This window comes from Terrapene carolina, unplaced genomic scaffold (assembly GCF_002925995.2).
Source record: "Terrapene carolina triunguis isolate 2854851 unplaced genomic scaffold, T_m_triunguis-2.0 Scaffold62, whole genome shotgun sequence".
Lineage (NCBI taxonomy): Eukaryota > Metazoa > Chordata > Testudines > Emydidae > Terrapene > Terrapene triunguis.
In genome coordinates, this window is record NW_020664413.1 from 7,883,574 (window position 1) to 7,909,674 (window position 26,101).

At 41.1% G+C, this 26,101-nt stretch overlaps 1 protein-coding gene across 9 annotated transcripts in view; it reads right to left on the minus strand.

The window, feature by feature from the left end:
* The window catches only part of CLASP1 (cytoplasmic linker associated protein 1), a 268,601-nt gene that overhangs the window by 15,269 nt on the left and 227,231 nt on the right, over positions 1 to 26,101 (minus strand). For 7 of the 9 annotated variants that reach the window (XM_029910590.1, XM_029910586.1, XM_029910588.1 and 4 more), the window contains 6 exons: positions 23,719 to 23,862; positions 22,017 to 22,123; positions 10,345 to 10,492; positions 9,025 to 9,271; positions 7,982 to 8,175; positions 6,223 to 6,351 (listed from right to left, as the gene is read on the minus strand). In XM_029910590.1, the coding sequence (XP_029766450.1) occupies positions 6,223 to 6,351; positions 7,982 to 8,175; positions 9,025 to 9,271; positions 10,345 to 10,492; positions 22,017 to 22,123; positions 23,719 to 23,862 (969 nt within the window). The remainder of the gene's footprint in view (positions 1 to 6,222; positions 6,352 to 7,981; positions 8,176 to 9,024; positions 9,272 to 10,344; positions 10,493 to 22,016; positions 22,124 to 23,718; positions 23,863 to 26,101) is intronic. The other 2 variants (XM_024197588.1, XM_029910584.1) reach the window with 1 other exon arrangement.

Below are 26,101 nucleotides of genomic sequence, written 5' to 3' on the forward strand. Positions count from 1 at the left end.
TATTCCACTGTGGGGGTACACATGCGCTCCATGGACCTGAGATCAGAAGATTTTTGCTAGCAGTGTCTCCTGGCCCATGCCTGCATGCTTCTATTCCGCATGCTCCAGATCAGGGGCATAAAGGGCAATCCGGACAGACTGCCTCTCCAGTTCCTTCCCTACTGTAAGCTTTGGAAGCAGAGGGGAAGGCAGGTAGTGGAATACAGAGAGCGGTCTCACATCTCGAAGAACTCCAGTTACTGTACAAGGTAAGTGACCTCTCTTTCTTCTTCAAGTGCTTGTCCCTATGTGCATTCTACTGTGGGTGACTGACCAGCAGTTCTCATTTAGGAGGAGGATGCGAGGACCTACACAGTATAGATGACTGATAGACTGCAAATCCAAAGGATACATCAGCTGCAGAGGTTGAACTAGTGCATAATGTCTTGGGCAGGTATGTGCAGAGCTCCACACTGCCGCTTTACAGATATCAAAGAGCAGCACTTCATAAAGTGAGGCTACCAAGTTGTCTGGGCTCTGGTAGAGTGGGCTCTCACATGTTGTGGGGGTGGGGTATTAGCTGACTGTTAACAGAGGAGAACCCGCTTGTCCTTTCATCTGTTCTGCCAATGACTTCAACAGTCTAGGTGATTTCCTAAATGACTTTTGTCTTTGTAGATAAAGTGCAAATGCCAGCATAGATCCAGGGAGTGGAGTTTCCTCTCCTCATTGGTGGCATATGGCTTTGGAAAAAAGACAGGTGTGTGTATTGTCTGGTTTAGATAAAAGGCTAAGATTACCTTGGGGGTGAATTTTGGGTGTAGTCCCAACAAAACCTTAGCCTTATGGAAAACTGTGTTAGGTAGATCAGCCATATGGGCTCCTAGTTCTCCAACTTCTAACTAAAGTCATGACCACAAGAAAGTCAACGTTCACGGATAGATGGGACAGCAAGCATGTAGCTAATGGTTCAAACGGTGACTTGGTTAACACCAAGAGGACCACCAAGTTAAGTTCCCATGTTGGAGCAGGTTTAGTTACTAGAGGGAAGGTTCTAACTAGATCTTTTAGAAAATGTACAGTCACTGGATGGGTGAAAATACAGTGGTTGTCACTAGGGGTCTCAGCAGGCACTAATCTTTGCCAAGTGCACTCACAGAGAGCTAAGAGAAACACATGAGGTCTTCAGGGTCCAACAGATAGTCTAGAGTAGTGGAAATGTCCTATCCCTCCTGGGACATCTGGCAACATTGAGCCCAAATTGAAAAATCTCTTCCACTTAGCTAAGTCGCATTTCCTAGTGGATTCCTTCCTACTATTGTTAAGGATGGTTTGAACAACTACCAAACATCTCTGCTATAGATGCAACGCCCGTCCAAATACCAAGCGATAAGGTAGAGACTGACCAGACTGTCCATTTATATAGCACCTTCCACCACAAAAGACTCCAAAGTGCTTTACATACGTAGAAGGATGCCCAAACTATACACAGTGCTCAATCCAGCCACCACTGAAATGCAGCAACACCACCCCAGCATGGACCACAATTTGTGGAGAACCTCTACGAACCATGTCTGACTTTTCCCAATGCAGTCAGAGCTTCACATGTGTGAGCATTAACATCTTCCAAATACAATTAGCAATCAGTGAAAGGATGGTATACACAGTACACTGGATAGAAGAGGATTTGATTTTGTGCGGTAACCTTCATACATCCAAATATCCCCAAAGTAACATGGCAAACATGCTAAACAATAACTCACATCGCCTTTAACACTACAATTTGTTTTAGTGAGAGGGGAATGAGAGTCCGACCACTGAGATATTCTCCTCTCCCTCTCAGTTACTCTCTTAAAGTGCCCTCAAATCTTTAACATCCACCTAGACAGCCAGCAAACACACGCAGAAGGAACTTAAGTTTAACCTCTCATTGAGATGGGAGTATGTCAAAGTGCAGCACGTCCTACCCCACCCCCAGACCTGCACTGCAAATTCTGTGCCAAGTAGGAGCTGGAGTTCCAGTGTGGGATAGGAATTCATGACCTTCTGGCCCAGGGGTGAGAATTTGACCAACTGAGCCATACTCAAATGGACTCACAGTTAATGTTTCACAGACTTAACTGATTCAGCAATCTCAAGGTACAGGTAAAGCTATCTAGAGCACTTCCCCAGGTGTATCTTTACCCAGGACCCTACTGACATCCCAGTGGGGCATTCAGCCCTTCTGACAGCACTACCACTCCACCCACAGTGATATCACCTAGTGCACCCATACAGGGCAGCCATTATTTGCCCTTAAACGTTATGGGAACATGGTCTGCAGCATCCTGCATCTGAGCAGTCATTCAAAGATCTGTATTGCAGATGTCTATAGATACTGTCTACATTCTACGTCTATTAATAAAGGTACTGTCCATAAAACTGTAGATCAAGGTCATACTGAGTACAGCATGGCTGTCAACTGCCTACGGTAAAGTAGCTGTGACCACACTTCTCTTCCTGTAGAAAATGCCTCATTCCCAGCCTAGCACTTTAGCCAAAGGGCTGTGCTTTCTTCCACTGTTGAAATGACCTGTTAATTTCTAGACTTGTTCATGAAATACCTGCTCATGAAAGCCAAAGAGCCCTTCGGCATCGCAAGTGCATGCAACAGACAGGCAAAAATGAGAGGGTTTGAAGTATAAAACTTTAAACATTATACTTTATTTCAACACAATCTGACAATTGCACATGGAGGGAAATGCCCTGGGGGACTTTAAAGATGAAGGGAAAAAGCTTGAAGGGGGCTGCTCGAGATTGCAGATTTTTGTGTGAACTTTTGAAGGAGTTTCAGAAGGAAAAAAATACAAGGGCATTGAGTCAAGGTGAGTTGAGAAGTATGTAACCAGGAAAAACCTGCTAATAAAAGGCACTCCTTCAGAACAAAATGTTTTGTCTGACTGCTTTATCAGGAAACCAATTTACAATTACAACTTATTACTCTGTATAGAAAATGACAGCAGTGTGGAAAACACTTTAAATCTGAGACTGGAGAGTATGGCAATGCCGATTTATTAAAGGATTAAAATTAGGGCTGTCAAGCGATAAAAAAAAGTAATCGTGATTGTTAAACAACAATAGAATACCATTTATTTTAAATATTTTTGATGTTTTCTACATTTTCAAATATATTAATTTCAATTACAACACAGAATACAAAGTGTACAGTGCTCACTTTATATTTATTTTTGATTACAAATATTTGCACTGTAAAAAACAAAAAAATTGTATTTTTCAATTCACCTCATACAAGTACTGTAGTTCAATCTCTTTATCATGACAATTGAACTTTCTAATGTAGAATTACACCTCTACCAATATAATGCTGTCCTCGGGAGCCAAGAAATCTTACCGCATTATAGGTGAAACCGCGTTATATCGAACTTGCTTTGGTCCGCCGGAGTGCACAGCCCCGCCCCCCGGAGCACTGCTTTACTGCGTTATATTCGAATTCATGTTGTATCGGGTCGTGTTATATCGGGGTAGAGGTGTATGTACAAAAAAAACTGCATACAAAAATAAAATAATGTAAAACTTTAGAGCATACAAGTCCACTCAGTCCTACTTCTTGGTCAGCCAATCACTCAGACAAACAAGGTTGATTACAATTTGCAGAACCAACCTGCTGGCTGCTTCTTGTTTACAATGTCACCTGAAAGTGAGAGCAGGCATTCACATGGCACTGTTGTAGCTGGCTTTGCAAGATATTTACGTGCCAGATGCACTAAAGATTCATATGTCCCTTCATGCTTCAACCACCATTCCAAAGAACATGCTTCCATGCTGATGATGGGTTCTGCTCGATAACGATCCAAAGCAGTGCAGACTGACTGATGCATGTTCATTTTTACCATCTGAGTCAGATGCCACCAGCAGAAGGTTCATTTTCTTTTTTGGTGGTTCGGGTTCTGTAGTTTCCGCATCAGAGTGTTGCTCTTTTAAGACTTCTAAAAGCATGCTCCACACCTCGTCCCTCTCAGATTTTGGACAGCACTTCCGATTCTTAAACCTTGGATCGAGTGCTGTAGCTATTTTTAGAAATCTTACATCGGTACCTTCTTTGTGTTTTTTCAAATCTGCTGTGAAAGTGTTCTTAAAACAAACATGTGCTGGGTCATCATCCGAGACTGCTATAACATGAAATATATGCAGAATCCGGGTAAAACAGAGCAGGAGACATACAATTCTCCCCCCAAGGAGTACAGTCACAAATTTAACTGATGCATTATTTTTTTAACGAGCATCATCCGCATGGAAGCATGTCCTCTGGAACGGTGGCCAAAGCATGAAAGGGCAGACGAATGTTTAGCATATCTGGCATGTAAATACCTTGCAACGCCGGCTACAAAAGTGTCATGAGAACGCCTGTTCTCACTTTCAGGTGACACTGTGAATAAGAAGCAAGCAGCATTATCTTCTCCAAATTGTAACCAACCTTGTTTGTCTGAGTAATTGGCTGACCAAGAAGTAGGACTGAGCGGACTTGTAGGCTTTACACTGTTTTGTTTTTGAGTGCAGTTATGTAACCAAAAAAAAAATCTGGATTTGTAAATTCAACTTTCACGATAAAGAGATTGCACTTCAGTACTTGTATGAGGTGAATTGAAAAATACTATTTCTTTCGTTTATTATTTTTACAGTGCAGATATTTGTAATAATAATAATAATAATAATATAAAGTGAGCACTGTGCACTTTGTATTCTGTGTTGTAATTGAAATCAATATTGAAAATCTAGAAAAACATCCAAAAATATTTAATACATTTCAATTGGTATTCTATTGTTATAAGTACAATTAATCGCGATTAATTTTTTAATCGCGATTACTTTTTTTGAGTTAATTGCGTGAGTTAACTGCGATTAATTGGCAGCCCTAATTAAAATAGTTTCTGCCTTTGCTACTTTTTAGACAGATGTTACATGTTCAGTCCTTTTGTTGTTGTTTTTAAACAGACAGTACAACCTTCTGCGGAATCTAACAAAAACTACTTTTGCAGCAGTTACACGATCCTATGTGGCAGCCTTATCTGTCTGATGAACTTTCTGATGGCCAACGACTCTTATAGTGTAGAGGTGGAGAAGTCTTTTTAGCTTAGGATAACACTTTCCTTCTGCTGCATCAAAGGGCAAAGGGCAAAGCTTATTAATAAGGAGTTGGCCAAATTAGCAGGAAGGATTTGGCTCTCATTGAAAAACATGTAGCTTAGAGAAACAGAGAAGTTAGATTAGTCACTTTCTGGAGTTTAATATATGTGCATAATTGTCATGATCTTTTTATGTGGGTCTTTTTATGTGGGTCACTTGCCATGGAAAATATGCCATGACAGGTGACCCACATATAAATGTTACCTTAAGGATTCTACTGTGATGCTTTTTTTTGCTTTTTTTTGTTCAGTGGATCCCTGCTGCAGCAGGAAGATAAAAGAATAAATAAACCAATCTAACAAAGGGTCAAATCCTGACCATCCTGACAAAAGGCAGCATGTCCTCAGGCAGGCGTCAGGTGCATTGAGTTTAATAGAGATCCTGCTGTTGCATGATAGAATCTCCCACCGGGCATGGCTGTGATGCTGTGGGGCACTTGTCGCTGCAGGAGGAAGTTGTGGACTTCTGCACATGGCTGGCATGGCTGAATGTGCATTCACCAGTTCTCTTCGTCACTTCCCCCTTCCCCTCTATATCACGCCCTCTTTGTTCATTTTTTGCTGTCCATTCACTAGTTCTTCCACGCTGTGGTCCAAGTTCATCTATCCCGCCCCATCACGTAGAATTGCTGCTTGTGCACTGACTGTGCATTCACTATTGCCTTCCCTGTCCTTACAAACCTGCATAGACACAGGCTGGATTTTGCCGTTAGCATGCTCTTCACGGTAATCAAGAGCGTCTCTTTCCTGCCATAAAGCCATATCCTGCCATTGATATTAATGATAGGTAAAGCTGATTGCAGGAATTGGCCTCCACATACAATATAGTTTCATATCCAGTTGAGATGCTGTCCCGAGTCCCAGCGTTTTTCCTTCCATTGCAGCAAGGATCAGCTAAAAAGCTGACTACACCAAGAAACCTTTTATATTAAGGGTTGTTGGGTTTTTTTGTCAAGATGGGTCAAATCTGTTTACTTCATAAACCCTGAGGATGTCGTTTTCCATTTCTTTGATCAGTGCGTATTCTATTTTAAGAGTTAAAATAGCATGGATCGCTTACCTCTTTATGGGAATCCTTATGTGCTTCCAGTGTTTTCATGATGGTGAGCTCTGCGTAGTTTTTAAATCTTGCTGGCTGGTTTCTTAAGATCTCCCGCAATACTCTTAATGCCAGGGCTCTTATTGAATGCTTAACCAAAGAGAAATACAAGTTGGAAACAAAATAATGCAGCTTCAAAACGATAATGTTGGCCATATTCTGCTGGCAGTTACACAAACATAAGTCACGAGTCACTCCACAAATTCCAGTGGAGTGACTAGGGATTAAAATCAATGCAACTGAGGGCAGAATTGGTTCAGAGCTCTCCCCACTGTACTAAGATTCATATAGACAAGTACATTCTCACTGATGGAGAAAGAACCAGAACAAATATAACATTTGCTAAATCCAATATCTTACTCCAGCGAAATATAAATTAGTGCTGAAAAGCAGTAAACCTGTATCACGGGGGACTGATAATGAAGCTCAGATTATAGTTGTTTTTACTTTCCTGTTTTACCGAGTTCTGCAGATTTCACACTATCCATCTTTAAAGTGACAGTTCAAAACAGTGTTTCATATACAGATGCAATGAATCTACTTCATGTTTTTGTAGCTTTTATGGAAACTACTTTCATGGCTCTAAGCATTCAGTTAATGCAGCCACACCTCTGATTTATCCACTGACCCTTTACAGCAAAAGTTCATTATTAGTGAGAATACTAGAACAACCGCTTGAGTTATATAACTGTTATACCAAGTTTTTGGATTGCAGCCATTCCAAACAGTGACTATAATTTCAGCAGAGGACTAATTCCAAACTGAACCATTAAAGTACATCCTGATTCTTTGCTTTTCACCTGTACAATTCACATGCTAACACAAATTAGTTGTCCTCAGCTTAGATCACCAGATCTTCTGATGTATGATAACAAGAGCTGACACTACAGACGGTGATGCGTAAATTACAAGTAACAATTGTCAAAATGTAAACTATCTACTCTGCTTCAGAATTATATTTTCATTTTGCAAATGGGGAACAGATTCAAAAGGACTTCAGATGTTTTATTATTGAACATGACAAGCATGCAGTGGTACTGAACCAGGATAAAAACACCCCCAATCCTTTGAACAAGTATATATCCATAATTATTTGCCAATGTAATCAAGATCACTTAGATGACTATGGCACTAATTTGTGGGCATTCCTAAGGACTGAAGTCATCTAAGTGATGAAAATTTGGCCCATAAATAGTCTTTCTTGTCAACTATCATCTATTAAAACTTTTGCAGTAGTTCTACATCTGTATTTCCTATTGTATGCCATTGTAGCCTGTTTAATGCCTAGGCCAGTCTTCCCCATTAAAACACTGTTTTTATTATTATTATTATTATTGGCTGCTACTGGCATAATACTCTGGGAACAGAAGTCAAGCATTTGAAGGCATTTGGGGGGAGGGATAGCTCAGTGGTTTGAGCATTGGCCTGCTAAACCCAGGATTGTGAGTTCAATCCTTGAGGGGGCCACTTAGGGATCTGGGGCAAAATCAATACTTGGTCCTGCTAGTGAAGGCAGGGGCTGGACTCAATGACCTTTTGGGTTCCCTTCCAGTTCTAGGAGATAGGATATCTCCATATATTTTATTATTATAAGGCAACTCAAAATCCATCAGTGAGATGATTGAACATGAAAGGATTGTCAACAGAACCAACATGGACAAAACTGTCATCTAAGAATAAATGATGTACAAGAGAGTTAAATATAACAGCAGCATCTTACATCTTTGTCTCCAAGTGTTTCTAGCAGCAAGAGCAAAATGGTTTTGAAATGTTCCTCCCAAACTCCCAGGTTATCTTCTCGCGTGATCTTCAATAGCTCGAGCAGGGCTCCTTTCCGTTCTTCCACCCGTTCATTGTGGTTGGACAGTTCTTTCAGAAGATCAGCCACCAAATCAGAATGATCAATGGATACTTCTAGGACAAATGAAAACAGGTCAATTTCACTGGGAAAAAAAAGCAGCTGCCAGCGCTTTCAGGCTTTATGATTGGGATGTCCCAAACCCAGGCCAGAAATACTGGACACATGGCAACCCCATATTTGAAGTAAAGCCCCAAAAGACTGGTTAGAAACAGACTCTAGTCAGGAACACACAAATTCTAGGATCTTTTTAGGACTGTTCTAACTTATGCCTGGCTACCCAGGCACTTCAATGTGCAACTTGGATAGGGTGATAGGAAGTGAAGAAGGAATAGAGGGCATGAATGAAATGACTGCATCTCTTAATTGCTCATTACCAGACTTTTGAAAATGAAGCATTACTTCTAGACAATATTATTCAATTTCTGGTTGCTAATTAGAATCCATTGATACCCGTTTTCAATCTAAATTATTTTCTAACAAACTTTTTTATTTATGAGTATATACATACACATAAAAACCCCACTCCCCATATTAGGAGTTCCTACACACACAATAGAAAGAGTTCCCACACAACAATTTAGGGGTTCAATTCTTCTCCCAATTAAGTCAACAGCAAAATTTGCATCAACTTTAATGGCAGCAGAACCAGCACTGAAAGAGGTTATGAATAAAACAATACAGCTGAAACGGAATTGAAACAAATGACAATATTGCCTAATAAACATACATGCAAGTTCTGTTACTCATGCAGTCACTTGAACCCTTACCTGAGTAAAACAGGATGTATATTTATAAAAAGAAATCATTCGCAGAGTTGTGTCCCATGACAATTTAAACATGTAAATGTAAAATACAGAACAAAATTAACTGCTTGAGAATTTATAATACAAGGTGATACCAACCATCCCGAAGCTGATCCATATCATCATCAAACACAGCCTCTTTCAAGGCAGTCTTGTCGTAGGTGTTGATTGTGTCCGAATAAGGGTAGGGATTGTAATCTCGGGCTCGGGGCCCTGAAAAGGCGCGTGGAGGCTGAGTATTAAGTAGAGAGGTTTTGTTATCTAGAGCCATCCTTCCTCCTTCCATGACATCACTGCTTCCACGTACATCGCTGGCAGGTGCAGCTATTCCACCATCTCGAGACACCTGAACGGATCAGACAAAACAGGAATGGAATTTTAGATTATTCTTTTAATCTCACCAGAGATGCAGCCTTTTAGATTTAATACCAACATCCACTAAAATAAAACCAATCATCATAAATTGTGCATGTAATCTAATTTGCTGAAGATTAATTAAAATGTTGATATTGTCTCTTTTCATGAATTATGTACCTATTACTGTCCCAAAAGATTTCATTGGTGAAAACTTGAGCAGAAGTCAACAAATAAAATGATACTAGCTACTCCTAAGTTTGCACAATCTCCTGCAACTTGGCAAAACCCAGAAAGAGATCACTAAGCAGGCTCAGGTACATATATTCTTGAAAACGAAGTTGCAAAAGAAGCAAGTGAAACTTTGAAAAAACGTGGACTTGTATTGAGGTTAATGAGAGTCCAACTCTGAAAATTCTACCAGGAATGTCAGGAAACCTCAGCTCTCAGTGGCAAGGGAGGGTCAGGTCTCAATTTTAGCATCATGAGCACAAGTTAATGCCAAAAATTTGTTATGATGACTTTAAAAAAAGTCTTCCAAAAGCACAGAGAATATGTGGCTTTAAAATATACTTGAGTGACATTATGCTAACCTAAATGTATCTTTTTCCCTATAAGAAGCAGAAATTTAACTTGCAGAAGCATTTAAAACCATTAATGGCCCCAATTTTGCCCTCCTTAAGAAGCATGATGACTAACATCTTTTATCACAAGTAGTTCCACTGACCTCCAGGAAACCACATGCAGTACAAGGTACTATTCCGTGATTTGAACAGTAAGTTACTATGAAACCTTCATATGAATTAGATACAAATTGGGGGGAAACAATTAATGCATTTTGAAGATTTGTATCTTACTTTTTCTGTCATAAGCCTTAATACATGTTCCATGTTGAGAAATCCAATATTAGCATTTATTTCTTACTAAGTCCAAACTCCCGCTGAAGTCAAGAGAAGTGAATTTCAAATGGAGTTTGACGTGAGTAAGGGTCTATAGAATTTGGCTCCATGATTTTAGGACTAGGCAATTATATGTGTTTTAGAATCTTATTAATAGCCTACTTACGTCACAGTCCTTCTTTCCATCACGCTTGATTGGTTCATTCAGATCCTCTTGACTACGGAAACTAAACTTTTCAATTGCCTCTGTGACTCCACGAAGAGAGCTGTAGATTTCATCGGAATTTAGGTTCTCCGTGTCATAATCCAGCATGCTAAAGGTCAAAGGTATATTGTAAGATGTCACATACCAAAGTAAGAATCAACTTTTGACCTTGAATAACATTATTGCCAGCTCGAAACGGGATGAGTTGGAGTTCCATTTCTAACAGTGGCTTATAACAAAATGTGGACAGAACCTAGGCAGATTTTGGGCCTAATTCCCTTTTCACACAGATATAATTAATGACCAGTTCCATTGAAGTCAATGGAGTTATAGTAGTGTAAACGAGAGGCGAATTAGGTGCACTGTTAGTTAAATTCCACAGTAAGTGCCCTAGTTTTCATAGTCAGAAACCTAGCCTTAACTTGAGAGGAATGATTACATGGACTTGACTGACTTAATTTCATTTAAATTCTTACAATAATAAAAATGAAAACACTTGCATGATGGTCTGTTAGTGGAAATTTATTACTATTGAAGATGACACTGGGAAAACTGACTCTCTATCTCAAACTAGACTTTTGATTCCACCACAAGACCACTAGGAACTCTTCACTCATGGTAAGGCATATCTGAGTCTCTGGACTTCCCTTAAGAGCTATCTGAAATGGCATCCTCTGGAGTCTCACAAGAAAAATGACTCTTACACAAGGGAAAAAGGTATAAAAGGTGTAGGAAAAAAACTGGAAAAAAGATAAGCCCCTGCCTGCTCCAAAATTAAAAAGAATAAGGAGTTATTGGCAGAACTCTCTTCTGCCCAGGGGAGGAGAAGCTGAGTTTGTAGTAATGTCTAAATCAGCACCTACAAAGGTATTTCATGGAGACCATCCAGTTTTTTCTGGAGGAACCTAAGGTCTCAGAAACCAAGGAACAAATAGACCAACGGATTTAGGGACATGCGCATCATCAACTCTCTGGACAATAAATGGTAGATGTGGACTCCCTGTCTCCACAGGTGGGTTTCAGTTTGTGGACAATTTGGAAGAAGACATGATGGCTTAGAGAAAGGTGCCCAGAATGAAATATCTGCATCATCCTATCACAAAACAAAGACATTCCTTGCAGGGTGGAGGAATCAGGAAATGGGAAGCTTCTTTTGACTTGTGGACACATAGGCCATCTTTCTACAGAATAAGGTAGAACATTACCTATAACCTCTCATTCCTTCTGGAAGAGATTCTAGAACTTCAGAAGAAGGAAAAGATGTAGATCTCTTGACTCCTTTGGGAGTAAAGAATATTAGAAATAGATATAATCCCTGGCTCTCTGTCAATACACTCACTCAGAAACAACAGCACAGGCATGAGCACTAGTACGGAATGTACGTCGTATGTTTTGGCAAAGAAACCAAAGGACAACTCCCGAACTCTAAACAAACAACGTCTCTGAGGCAAGGTCTGGCTGGAAGGAAAAATGAAACCCTTTAACAGGCTGGGAGCTGGGAACAAAAGCTGCTTATGAACCTTGAGGAATTATAAAATTGCAGGCCTTTCAGGCTAGCAAAGGATGGATAATGCTTAAAACTGCTCTAAAATGCAAGGTATGGCTGCACCCTGTACAAATGGAAACTGGAGGCCTTTTTGGGTTCCTGATGGACATCAGACAGGAGTCAGACAAGTCTGAGTTGATATCAACTTTAACACATTATGTTGAGCTCACTCAATCATCTTTCAATCAAGGATAGCAAGAGTTTTGCAAACGGTTAAATGAGTAGCAAATCACTCCATGAGGTAAGTGCATGTCGGAGTTATTATGCCTATTTTACAAACAGCAAACAGACACGGAGTGGTTAAATGATTTGCCCAAGGTCACATAATAAAAAACAAGCAGAATCAAGAACAGAACTCCAGGAATCCTGATTCCCCAGGCTTCTGCTATAATTATTACCCCTTCTCTTAAAGGACAATACTCGTCTGACAAATACTAAAGGCCAAATTTTGCCCTTACAGATGCATACACACAACATGTACATGAAGATAGAATTTATACCTAAAACAATAAAAACTGATACTGCAGTGAACCAACTCCCAAAGAATTGATCAAAATAAAGAATTTGTGATGCCAAAGCAATAAAGCAAGATCTGAACAAAGAGGAACATTTCTGTGTGCGGGACAGTGGTTGGGAGTGTTCCTTATGGCACAAATTTAAAATTTTATGAAATTTAAAGACTTCAGCGGCTTCTAAATTCACATGCCATCTGCCTATTTTCATATCTCAACAGTGAATCTGTGAAAGAGATCCCATAATGGGAGAGCACAGTTTTGCATTTTAAATGAAAGAATACTCTATATGTGAACAAACACATCTATCCATTTGCCAGTACGTGTTTGTTTACTATATAGGTAATATGATGGAAACACAAATAAATGTCAGATGGATCTACACCTACCACAGACTGTCAACCACAACAGAAAAAATAATGACCCATGCAGAAAACTGGAAGAGTCACAGGATGAACAAGAAGAGATGAGTAGAGATAAGCAGCTTTTAGGGATGTCACAACATTATTTTCCGTCTGCCACGGTATCAAGCACAATATGGCAATTTACCAATTTTGCTTCTTTGTCTGGTGTTCGAAAAGTATTTTATTTTCTTAAAACAGTGTTTTTTAATTGGCGACACAATTAGCTAGGTAATCGACAGTTTAGCATCCTTAAGCAGCACCCCGTAATTCCACCTGCTTGCAGTTCCTCCTTTCACTTTCAAGCTTATGGCTGGTGTATACCTCGATGTTATCAGCTTGTTGTCACAACAGGCATATCTTAGTGCTTGGTAATCAAAGGTGGACTAGAGGCTAGACAAGAAGGGCCAGATCCAAATCCCACTTACACCAATGGGTTGATTTCTATGTTACTGGATCGGACCCTAAATCAGAATCATACTGATCTTACTGATCCTGATCGCTATATATTTAATATACATCGCTACCCCGATATAACGCGACCTGATATAACACAAATTCGGATATAACGCGGTAAAGCAGTGCTCGGGGGGGGGGAGTGTCTGATTTCCTGCACAACACAGGCCCTGGAATTTCACCTGCAAGCTCAATAACTTGTCCCGCAACTTTTGAAAATGTTTAGTTTTTTGACTATCTTTAGCTTAGCCAACACTGCATAAAATGTGCACTGAATGAAAGTCTCCTAATACAGCTCTGACACCATTGTTTAATATTTTCCAGTTTGGAACTTCTTGCTTACGGGAAAAAATACAGTCCTCTCTAAGGCAATATTTCCATTCAAGTCAGGAGTAGGCAGAGTCAATGGGAGTTCTGCCTGGGGAAAGACTTCAGGATTTGAACCTATCTTCCTAAATAAACCCCGCAATCTAGATTAGAGATGTGCCTGAAAAGCATTATTTGTAATTCTGGTTCAGCCCACTCTACAGGCAGAGGCCAGAAAGGGTCAAAACAGGGGCAAATGCTGATCCTAAGCAGTGGTAAATAGTTGCTGAAAACCTCCTGTGACAATGACATTCAGTAATCAATTATTTTTTTCATGATGTTAGACAGCCACATGGGAAACTCTATGATCCTAGTGGGCAGGCAAGTACTGCAATATCGTATGTGCATGCTTCATCTTCACAGTGCTTTATAGCCATTAACTCCTCACAACAGCCCTGGGAGATCCCAGCTTGTATTTGCAAGTGCCTATTTGTGTGCATCCATGCATATTTTGCATGGGTAATTTAGGTGCCTCCGTTTGAAGACCTAGCCCGGAATGTCACAATGAGACTGCGTATCATGTGGTATAATCAGAACAGCTGAAACTGGAGAATTACTGAGTTCTGCATTGGAATTCAAACTGTAGGAAACACAACAGGAGAAAGACCTCCCAGAAGATTCAATCTCAGACTTTTTTCAATGCTGCGCTTTCCTGTGTAAGGAATGAATGACAGAAATGCCATCTGCAGTCTCTGTAAGTTAATACTCTATGATTTCCAGCAGACGAGAAAGCAGCTAGTTCCATTCTCACAGAGCTTCACAGACCACCAAGAGCCCGGGGTTTATCCTCCTTTGGATGAAAATCTCCAGAAACATCCTGTCCCATTTTGAGAAAATTCCATCACGTGAAAGGTAAATAATATTGTGACACCTCAGACAAGTTGGTTTAACAGGTAGCTTGTTACCTGGGCGAGTAAGAGCGTCTGAAAGTCTTGTGGGAAGGAGCAGTGGGGATGGAGTTAGGCTGAGAAAGGGGAGGGGGGTGCTTCGACAGCCCATCTGCACTCCAACCCCAGAAACGACTGCAGTGATCAGACAAAGGGGTCGGGGGAAGAGAGAAAACAGAGGAAAAAAGGGAGGAAAAAAAAAGAAACTATAATCTGAGTGGTTTAGTGTTCTCATGCTTCCTGAGAAAGAAAGAAAGAAAGAAAGAAAGAAAGAAAGAAAGAAGTTTAACAGAAACAAAATGAGACAAGAATACTCCATCAGTCTCCTTCAGGTCATTGCTTTGGCCTTTAGTGTTGGTTTAGATGTTTACAGTTATTATTATTAATATAATTTACACAGGCTGGTCCCTGCCTCTTTTATTCAATATATATCAGATAATGGATGTAGCTTTTAAACACAATTCCTAAAATACTGTAAGTGAACTATGCTCTGTAAATGTGCCTGGATTCAACCTTTGAGCAGATGTTTTTAGACAATGGAATTTACCTGGAAAAGAGCAAGGGGAAGAAAGCCTGGTAAAGGGGTTTGATTCCCATCAGAAACCCACGGATGTACTGTGTGGCTTGTAATATCTGGTTCTGTGTGCATGCACACAGCTGCATATAGTGAAATCCTACAGTATATACAGGCAAAATTCCCATTGACATCAGTGGGTGTTTAGTTTAAGAACTTCAGGATTTGGTCCTATGACAGTTCTTGAGCTACCTCACTTGTTTTATAATCAAGCAAAAGTGAACACAACTTCTGGGTCATAGGTTCAAACTGAACCCAGCTCGGCAATAAATGAAAAGCATTTCTTGATGGTTCTTGGTGTGGCATATACCATGAGTCTGTGGTCACAATCCAGATACCAGAGGAAAATACTAAATAATCACAACTGTCATCATTCTTGGCAACCTCAGCAGAGATATATAGGACTGAATCAGTCATGGAGACTCAACTGTCCTCTCACCCATACAGGGATCCCTCCAGGTCACAGTTGAGGTGAAACTGAAAAATTGCATAGGGGAAGCTCCTGATAAATCAGAGAGCTTTCTAGTTTGAAGGGTCAATCCAGGAGTAATTATGGTGGTACCCTTAAAGTAGCCTACTGAAGGAAGGGTAACCTTCTGGTTAGAATCTACTATTCTCTTTTCTTGGGAGTAAACCAGCTCTAGCGTGACTGTGGTCCCCAAAATAGGAAGACCAGAACAGTGAGCTGCTAGGCATGGGAGAAACAGGAAGTTCATTTCATGAGTTTCTGTGACACTCCCTTTATACAGAGATTATCTTTGACCTTTTGACTCATCACAGCAGGCTTGAATTTCCTCCTGGGTAGGTAAGCCTGCCCTGTAGCCAGTGTTCCAGAACCGGTGCAGGTCAGACAGGGTATGTCTACACATCAAAGAAAAAACTGCGGCTGGCCTGTGCCAGCCAACTCAGGCTCATGGGCTTGAGCTATGGGGCTGTTCATTACGGGCTTGGGCTGGAGCCTGGGCTCTAGGACACTGCAGAGTGGGAGGGTTCGAGAGCTCCAGCTCCAGCCCAAGCCTGGAAGTCTACACAGCAATGAAACAGCCCCGCAACCTGGGGCCCACGAGCCTGAGTGGACTGGCACAGGCCAGCCGTGGATTTTTCTTTGTTGTGTAGACATATCCTCTGTCACTCTCCTTTCTACTGGGCCAATCCCTGGCTTAGACACTGGGTTTTAATTCAAATCAGTCTGCATGTTTCTTTTGTGATATGTCTGCATAACTGCCATACAATTATAAGATAAGAGTAACAGATTTATTTAAAAAACAACAATCCATTTTCAACTGGACACTGATTAAACTAGAGCCAACATTCAATGAGCATGTCAAATGCCTGAGAGTAGGAACAAACTGCTTGTGTCAAGGCAGAATGAGTTATTAGAAGCACTAACTTGCATCTTTGACATACAGGTCTCTGATTTTGTAGTATCCCCTTTAAACCACCCCTTCGCCAAAACTACTATATACCTATTCCTGGCAAGCAGGTTGGATTGTCCGCCTCTCTATCAATTAATTCTCATTTTACATGTTTCCAGATTTCTGTTCTTGAGCTGTTGGGAGTATTCAGTATGCCACTTTGTTTCTATTAAGTTTGAGTTCATTGTATCTAAAAAGGTCACACTCATGTATAAATAAGTGAAAGATGCTACAAGACTGGAAACAGATACAAGTCAGAAATCATTCTAGTGCACAAAACAGCAGTGCCATTCGAAAACCCATTTGAAGAGCAGTGTCAGGAAATTCACTCATTAGCTGAGAATCAAGCAACAGGTGTTACAGAAATGCAGTAGTTTGCAAAAATGTTGCTTTACAGAAAAAAATTACAACCATAAAATTCCGTATCTCGAATCTCACCTACCTGTAAGACGCATTGCTGGATAATACAAGCTCACTCTTACTGCATAACCTCGGTTACTCTGTTAAGATCATTTCAATTCTTCCCCTCACCTAACGCTGAAGTTGTGAAAACTTCTTTTTGCAAAGGAAACACACTGAGGCTTGGTCTATATTACAGACTTAAGTCAATATAACTAAGTTGCTCGGGGTGTAGAAAATCCACACACCTGAGCGATGCAGTTATACTGACCAAACTCCTGGTGTAGACAGAACTGATCAACAGTAGGGCTTCTCTCGTTGACATGCCTCTTGGGGAGATGGATAGCCATGCTGACGGGAAAAGTTCTCCCGTCGGCGCAGGTAGCATCTTCACTAAGCACTACTGGGGCGCAAGCTGCAGCGCTGTATACGTAGACAAGCCCTAAATTTCTTGTATTTCCCAATTCTCACAATTTTACAGTAGGGCAGACATTTAAATCCACTGTGACTAAATACAATTCCCTTTTATTTTGATTTATTTTTTTTGGTTGAATTATTTCCTGTGCAGATTATTTTTCTAGGGTGGAATTTGGTATTTTAATACTGTAAGTAATCTAAATGTGATACTGCATTTAATCAACACTTAGCACTGTAAATAAATCAACATGAGCACATGCTATACAAATGGTGGGCTAAATTCTCCCATCATTTATACTCATGCACCCCTGCTTAACTTTATGAGCTTTCGGGTTGCAAGCTGGGACAGAATTTGACCCATTCATTTAATCTTATTCCCTCAACATAATCAAGGAACTCCACAGGCAAATTTAAAATCAGCATGCAACATCTTGGCTGATAAAAGATCATTTCCAAATTGGAGTGGTACTCTTTATACTAGGTAATTTGAGCCCAATATTCCTTTTTATTATAGTACATTATTTATTAAATCTCAAAAGCCATTCCTCATTCAATACAATGGCAAACCATTCATTTTAGGGTCACATTTGATTTGCTCAGGAGTTGTTCTTTCTTCATGTTCCCACATGTGCTTTCTCTCTAGTTTCCACATTTTGATTGTTTCTTAAATTACTCAAAAATATTTTTTAAACTAAAAACCATAGAAAGCAAGAAAAAAAAATCCCCCAAAATACAAATACATGAAAGCAGCTCACTAATGCAATAGATATTCCCTAGTAAATCCGAAGCAGAACTGGCTGGATATAATGAAAGCAAGAGCAGAAGCCAGAAGTATTTTGTTCAAGGCCCTGTAAGCAAAGTGTCTTCCAAACAGAGGGGGGTATTTACACACACAGTTTCGCCCGGTTCAAAACGTTAGCTGTTGGTATCAGCAAAATTTAGTTCACTCATAATTTTACAGCTCAAGCCAAATGGCCTGAACATGAAGAGAATCACGGAATGTAATTGTGAAGGCAACAATATGGGAAATGGCAAAAGCCAGTAATTTCATGCAAGAACAAGGGCTTGCACACCGCTTAACGATATAGGGCCGTTGGTGTCAGTGGAGCCAAGCAGAGTCAGCTGAGGACCTGGACCACAGAACATAAACATTAGGGGCAAGATCTCCAGATCTGGGCATAGCAGTTGTGCTCACTAAAACCTAAGTGCCTCCATAGGAACCACAGTTATCCAATCGGCATGTGCAAATGGGATTGCTAGCCCCTTGGATGTACATATGCCTAGAAATCTACATTTTCAAGTCAAATCCAAATGTAATTTTCAAAATCAAAGCTGCTGGTAGGAATTGAGGCTAATATTTCAAGTAGCTGCACTTAAGCTGCTAATGCAAAATATGCAGTGATGCACACACAAGCAGGTGAATGGAGCAGCAGGTGAAGCAATGGCAAACTGCATACGTAACTGAGGTGCAACCCTTTGAAAATATAACCCTGACCCTTTAGAGACAAACATATTTTTAAACTACAGGGATGTGTGGGAATAGTGGAAATCCTTCTCTTTGGATATTTCTACCCAAATGGCTCAACCTTTTTTTTGAAAAAATTTGCCGAATTTCAAATCAAAGGACAGTTTTAATCTTCTAAAATTTAGAGGTTGTATCAGAGACATTGACACAATGAAAAAACAACGAGGAGTCCTCATTGTTTTTGCTGATACAGACTAACATGGCTACCACTCTGAAAACTGACACAATGGTAAGTATACCAGTGCCATTCATGCTGGTATAATGAGTTGTAATCACTTTCCATAATCTGTTAGCACTTTTTCTAAAACTTAAATCACTCTTGTTCTACAGATTTTAAAATGGCTTCTAAGGCAGCTTCTTCTTCCACTTCTCATTTAAATGTTGCTCTTGGATACAGGGCCTTCTCCAGGGTTTTTGCCGCCCCAAGCGGGGCAAAAAAAAAAAATCCGCGATCGCGATCTGCGGCGGCAATTCGGCGGGAGGTCCTTCGCTCAGAGCGGGAGTGAGGGACCGTCCGCCGAATTGCCGCCGAATAGCTGGACGTGCCGCCCCCCTCCAGAGCGGCTGCCCCAAGCACCTGCTTGGCAAGCTGGTGCCTGGAGCCGGCCCTGCTTGGATAGCTAAACAAAATGAGGAAATTAAGCACGATATTTTTAAATGAATCAAAGTTCTTACTCTCCATGTTTCCAAGATCTATATGAAAACTTGAAGGAATTACTGTTCCAAAGGAAAAGGCCTTCAGAATTCTACATAGTGACAGGAACTGCTTCCTGATACAAAAGTGTGTCTTCCAAGTTCATATGCCCTCTCTAGCTGTACCTAGAGAACATGGTAGATGAAAAAAAAAGTCTACAGACACTGAACTTGAAACCCAGGTTAATGGACATTTTGAGGCACTGGAAATAGTTAAGCACCATTTCTATAAAATCATCTAAGAGGGTCTGAAATTAGAAGAGGTAACAAGGCAAGTACCAACGGATGCAAACAAAAAGACAAACTAAATGGCAATAAATGAAGTGGCGAATACTGGCTGTTTTATAAAGACCAAAACCAAAACAGACATAGTAAAATGTCACGGATTTAAAACTAGCTGCTGCATGCAAGTACTACCAATGACTTTGTATTTTGAACCACACAGACACAGAGATCTTTGACTATAATTTCCCATGCCAGCGATTCAAAATCTTAACATCCCAGCAAGGAGAAGAGGAAGCGCTGCTATTGGGATCGTCTGTCTGAAGTGAAATCCTAGTACTTTTATTAGTGAAAATTCCCTGTTGAAAAAACACTTCCTATCCTTAACCCCATATATGATGACTCAATCTAGTCTTGCGAGCTCTAAGGCTGGCTCTGTAGTGAAGCAGATTTAAGGATGTGAAAATATGTTTAGATACCCTGAAACTTTTGGCCTTCAGAATACACATCTTCTCGAGATGTTGCTTGGATCTGGATGGCAAAACTACCCTGGTACCTGTAAGATTAACTAGTCATATGACTCCTGTCATAAGGGGACTCAGCAACAGAAGGACGTCTTGTGACAATACTTATGGGAACCAAAAATGTGCCCAGTGCAGTGGGGCAACTGCCCCACTCCGATAATCAGGGGTTAAAAGCAGCCAAGCTAGGCTGATTGGGGAAGCAGCCACAGCTGGGGCCAGCTCAATTAGGGCCCAGCTGGCCCTGATAAGAGGGTCGTGGGCCAGAAGCTGAAGGAGTCTCTCTCTAGTGGTGGAGAGAGAAGGACCTAGCTGCCTGGGAGTAGGGTACTAGAGGTAGAGAAGTGCTGGAGAAAGGCAAGAGGAGCTGGGGAGCTCCAGCTTGGCAACTCCCCAGGCTGCAGGCCCTGTTCAAGGCCTACAGAGTTACTGGAGCTGCAGAGGTGCAGCCTGGGGTTAGGCAAAGGCAGCAGGTCCAACCCCCCCTTGCCAATGATGAGTGGTTTACAGACTGCAGCCTGCCCCAGTGAGCAGGGGCTGGATGATGACTGGCAGTAGCCACTGAGGCAAGGTGGGAAGAGAGGGTTGGGGTTCCCCTGGGAGGGGAGACCCAGATGGTGGGTTACTGCCGGGGCAGAACCCTGAGGAAAGAGGGGCACTGGGGTCCAGGAGGGACACGGGGGCCAGTGGCAGGCGAGACACCGGCCAGGAGGAGGCGCTCCATATGCTGGAGAGCTAATTCCCAAGATGACCAGCAGGAGGCGCCGCACCGGTGAGTCGTCGCTTCGCTACACCAGCCTAGCATGAGGATGTGTACAGCAAAAAAAATGGAGAATTACAACACACCGTTCTGTTTGAATCTATATCTCCTCTGCTCCAGGGTGTTTGCTACTAGATCCCAGAAGGATCTAATATCCTTCTGGGGATCTGGTAGCAAACACCCTGGAGCATGCTGTAGCATCAGGCCAGTTGTGGTTATATCTCCATGGAAACACTTAATAGCACAGCAGTAGGTTACAATGGCTTTGACTTCAGTACATTACGAATTAACACTGTTCCCCTCTTGCACTTTTAAAGTTTCTATACACAGAGTCTAGCAGCAACATTCATGCTCTTCCATGGCTGAGCACCCTCCTTCAAACCCCTGCCCCATCCTACCTCCTTCCCAACTGCCTGACCCCATCAGTACAATACTGGACTTCCAGCATTCAGTCTTTCTTAATGGAATCACATCCTTCTAGGCAACATATCATATAGCTAGGCATACTGTTCAAGCAGCCACTGCTGTCCTAGTAGAGATGGGCTCAAACCAAAACCCTGAACCTAAACACACCAACTCTTTGAGGGTGTTTGAAAACCAAACCAGGACCCAGATTCAAATAGTGTGGTTTGAATCCATCTCTAGCTATTAGACTTGAACTTTGAACACAGATATGTGATTCTGTGGAGGGGTTGGTTGTGAAGGAAAATGCAACATTTATGTTCCAGTTCCACTATCACATATATAAAAGTCAAATACTCACCATGCATTATGATGCTTTGTGTATGCATCTGTCAAACACTGCTGAATTGAACAAATCTACCATATAATACTCTTGGTTTTAATCATCTTATTTGAAGAGTCACATTTTAGAGACGCACATTTAATATTGAAACACTTGAAGATGCTGTAAGTACTTTAATTAAACGGCTGCATTACCTTGGAGACAGTCCGCCATGGGAACAGTTGGTAGGGGACGTTAAGGGGCTGGTCCTGCTGCTAGAGTGCCGTGAAGGAGTCCGACCAATAGTATTGCTAGGAGAACCCTAATACAGAAGCAGGAAGAAGAGGATTAGGGAAATGTTAGTATACACAACAGATGGAGACAAAAATAAAATGGGCCCAAATTCTGCTTTCATTTACACTGGGCAAGCTTGATGGATGAAAATCAGGACGGGATTAGCCCTGTTCTGATTTTAGTTTGTGCTATCACTCTCTGTGTTATCGACAGTAATCGATTTCAATAAGATTAAGTGAAGGTCTAAACAAAAGCAGGGTTTGGCCCACTCTCATTGGCAAGTTCTAATATTTTCTAGCCTGGGAAGGCCACCCTTTCATAGCTCTGTGCAATGTGGGTTCCATCCAAGACACACATGTTCCTGTTGGACCTATGTTTCAGAATCCACAGATGCAAGAGGTGTAAACACGTTTTGGGTAAGCTTTGAAAAATTTGGCCCATGCAAAGAGAACGAACTGCACATTCAACCAAGTTACCACTGAACTCACATTTAAAAACATATTTGATTCTCTGTCCTGCTGTTCCTAAAGCTGTCTTGCCAGAGAAGTAGTTTATCAAGTTATTCAACTTCTGAAACACAATTCTTTGTATTACAGAGTATGGAGATCCTTATTCTGATCATTTAAAAATTATGTTAATACATTTATTATTTTTATAGCCTGGAATGTTTTTGGATTTTGTTTTGTAACCAGAGAAACAAGTGCAAGATAATAATTTAGAGCCTCATTTTCGACTGCCTTGCAGGGTTATTTATACCATTGCAACATGGGTAAAAATGTTTCCATTCTAATTGAGTAGCATTATACACACAAGGTGCAAGGCACTAGAGAATGCCGCCAAGAGCACAGGTGTGTTCAGCGCCTTCTTCCTGTGGGTCTGATCCTGCAGTTCTTGCTCAGGCAAGACTCCCACTGAACGTAAGGGATGTGCAAAGACTGCAGGACTTGACGCTATCTGAATTACACTGGATTTCTATACAAATAAATTGTTACAGTCAAGAGGAATTGCAGCAAAAACTATTCTGGTAAATGTTGAACTGAGAAAAAAAGAATTTAGAGATTTACCAAAAAATTCCCTACTTTTTTCTTCAATAGAATAAAAATATGTAAAGGCTTCATGTAGAATCAATAGAGGAGCACTGGTTAGAGATGGAGAAGACCTACTGGATCAAAGTTCTAGTTCCCTGATGGAGAACATAAGATATTAAACAGATGTCAATGGCAGGGCTGAGCACAGAGAGTTTGCAGAATCAGGCCCTTGATCCTAACTAAAAGCTCAAGATAAATACTTCCAGTGGGATTTTCAAAAGCAGCTCAGTAACTTAGGAGCACAAGTCCTGTTGCCTTTCATATGCTCCTAAGTCACTTAGTCTCTGTGCTGGCAGTACACAGATCAAACCTAAATAGAGCTGGCAGGGTTGTTTTAATGGTCACTTCAACAAAAATGTCAAACAGACATTTCATTTCCAAGAGAAAGTGAACTTCATTAAATCTACTGTGGCATAATGCTGCTAGCAGGACTACAGGCATGCTACTGAACATCTGAAACAGTTGTTCATCAGTGAATTGTTGTCTTCTGCAACTCTCCTCTTTTCTATGGACATTAGCTGCATAAGCATCTCACCACGCTAGTGTTACTGGAGTTCTTGAGGTGGTTGTGGAGGAGCTTGGTAGCACCGTCTTGGAATGTTTTTGGCAAGGCACCAAGTAACATGGTAAACTCGGGAGTGTTCAGTTCAAACAGTGAAATCAGGACTATTTGTGCTGCCTAGAAAGAAGACAAAAAGGTAAAAGCATCCATCAGTTTATCTGTTCGGAGAGTTGGAACAGTCTGCATTCTAGAAAGGATCCTTGCAGTAAATGTCACAGATTTTTCATTTAAACAGAAAATTACCATGAGAGACAGACACATTTCTAACACACAGCAAGGAAGCACTGTTGAAACTAACCCTTTAGCAGTTATGCTCACAATGTATTTTTAGATGGACACTATTTATTTTCAGGCTTAAAAAGCTGCGCGTAGTTACAGTAATAAAGCCTTACAGTTCCTTCCTGCCCTGCAGGGTGTTTCCATTGAACACCACCAAGTTGCTGCTAGAAACAAAAGAAACCAAAAACAAAACAGAGACTTCTTTCAGAGCAGAGTAATTGTAAGACTCCAAGACTGTAGCTTCTTATATTAGTCTGAAAGGGACTAATGCTCTCTCCACCCAAGGGATCCACAAATCTGATAAATCAAATAGAGAACCCCTGCTTTGTCCTTCACAGATTAACCCTTAACTCCTGACGCCCTGTATTGCAGCTACCAGCCTTAAGAGCAAGGACGACCAGCCCGGGCTCCTTCAAAGCCTACCAATGACACAGAGAGAGGGGAATCCTCTTCCCCCTATTGGTTGTAGCATGCTGCATCTGCAGCTCCCTCACAGTCAACGGGTGAAATCCTGGCCCCATTGAAGCCAACGGGAATTTTGCCATTGGCTTCAATGGGGCCAGGGTTTTACCCCATGTGCCCAAGAAGTCTAGAAGAATCATTTCCAAGAAAAAGTGAACTTCATGAATTCCATGTGGAAATGGAGAATGCTGGGCAGAAATGGCTTTTAATGGGAATGTGCACAGTGTAAATAATTGCTAACGATCAGCAGCAGAACTGCACGGCAAATTACACAGTCACATGTCTCGCACTGATATGGCCTAGGACTGTACAACCAGTACAAAATGTTCCAATTCGTCTTTCTCTTCCCTTGCTCGCTTTAGGGAAGTGTGAAGTGGTCTTATAATTACCGATTCAGCACCATAGAAGAAAACAACTACAAAGAAGCTGAAGCAATGAAGGACCTCTAAAAAATGCTCGGCAGCAGCATGTTCTCCAGCCTGTACACAGGACTAACCTCCAAAGTATTTCTCTGGATAAAGGGCAGTAGTTTAGGCTCACAAGCCAGATTACATGTGCTTTGATTCACGAAATTGCACACAGACTCTGCAATCGCAGACATTTGGTTTAGAAGCTTTCTGGAATCTTCCTAAAAATGAAGAACATCTTTAAAAGAGTTTAAAAAACAAACTCATGTATTCCATTACTTTGATGGTAACTGCGCTTTCCATTGCTTCAGCTGATTCAAAACAGAGGACATCATTTTTAGGAAATTGAGTATTTTAAAAGTTGCAATAATTAAGTGTATTCAGTTTCTTATGAAGTGGAATCCATTGGTAGAGAAGGAACGTGGGTACACAGAAACCCTTCCATAGCTAAACAGAATGAAAATACTCCATTGTTTCAGTGTGAAAAGTATAATTCTAATTTTACTTACCTTAGTCTTAGAACTTAATAATAAGGCCCTGCATTAAAAAAAGCACTTTTCATCTGTAGATCTCAAAGTGCTCTTCAAAGGTGGGGAAACAGCAGCATCTCCATTTGACAGAGGAAGAAACTGTGGCCCAGAGAGTTGAAGGGGCTTTCCCAGGATATCACAGCAAGTCTCCGGCAGAGCCAATGAACAAAGGTCTCCTGCTTTCAGTTCCATGTGCTAACCAAAGACAATGCTGGCTCCTGAAAAAATTCCCATTCACTTCAACACAAGCATGGCCTGCAGTTAATTACTTGAAACTAAGAGTCCCAGGGTATGGAAGGAAGGGAGGAAATTATTTTTCCTTGGTACTTTCCTCTCCGAAAATCCTAACTCCAGACTCATCCTCCTCTGACTTTCAATCAACTGTGCCAGGGAGTCTCCTTAACCTGTACCCAATGGGGGACACGTTTTGTCGTCTGTCCTGGTACCTTTAATTTTCATCAACCTATTTTCTGAAATGAAAACATTACTGCAAACAAAAGACCCCAAAACAGAATAGTCAGCATGTTGAATGGAATGAAATGATACTCATGACAAAATACACACACAGTCATGAAATCATGCATACCCCCGGATTATTAATTTAGTGGTTAGGAAATCTACACGCAGTCACTAGCGCAACTTGGCAAGCGAACCTCAACTTCAACGAGACTTGAAAAT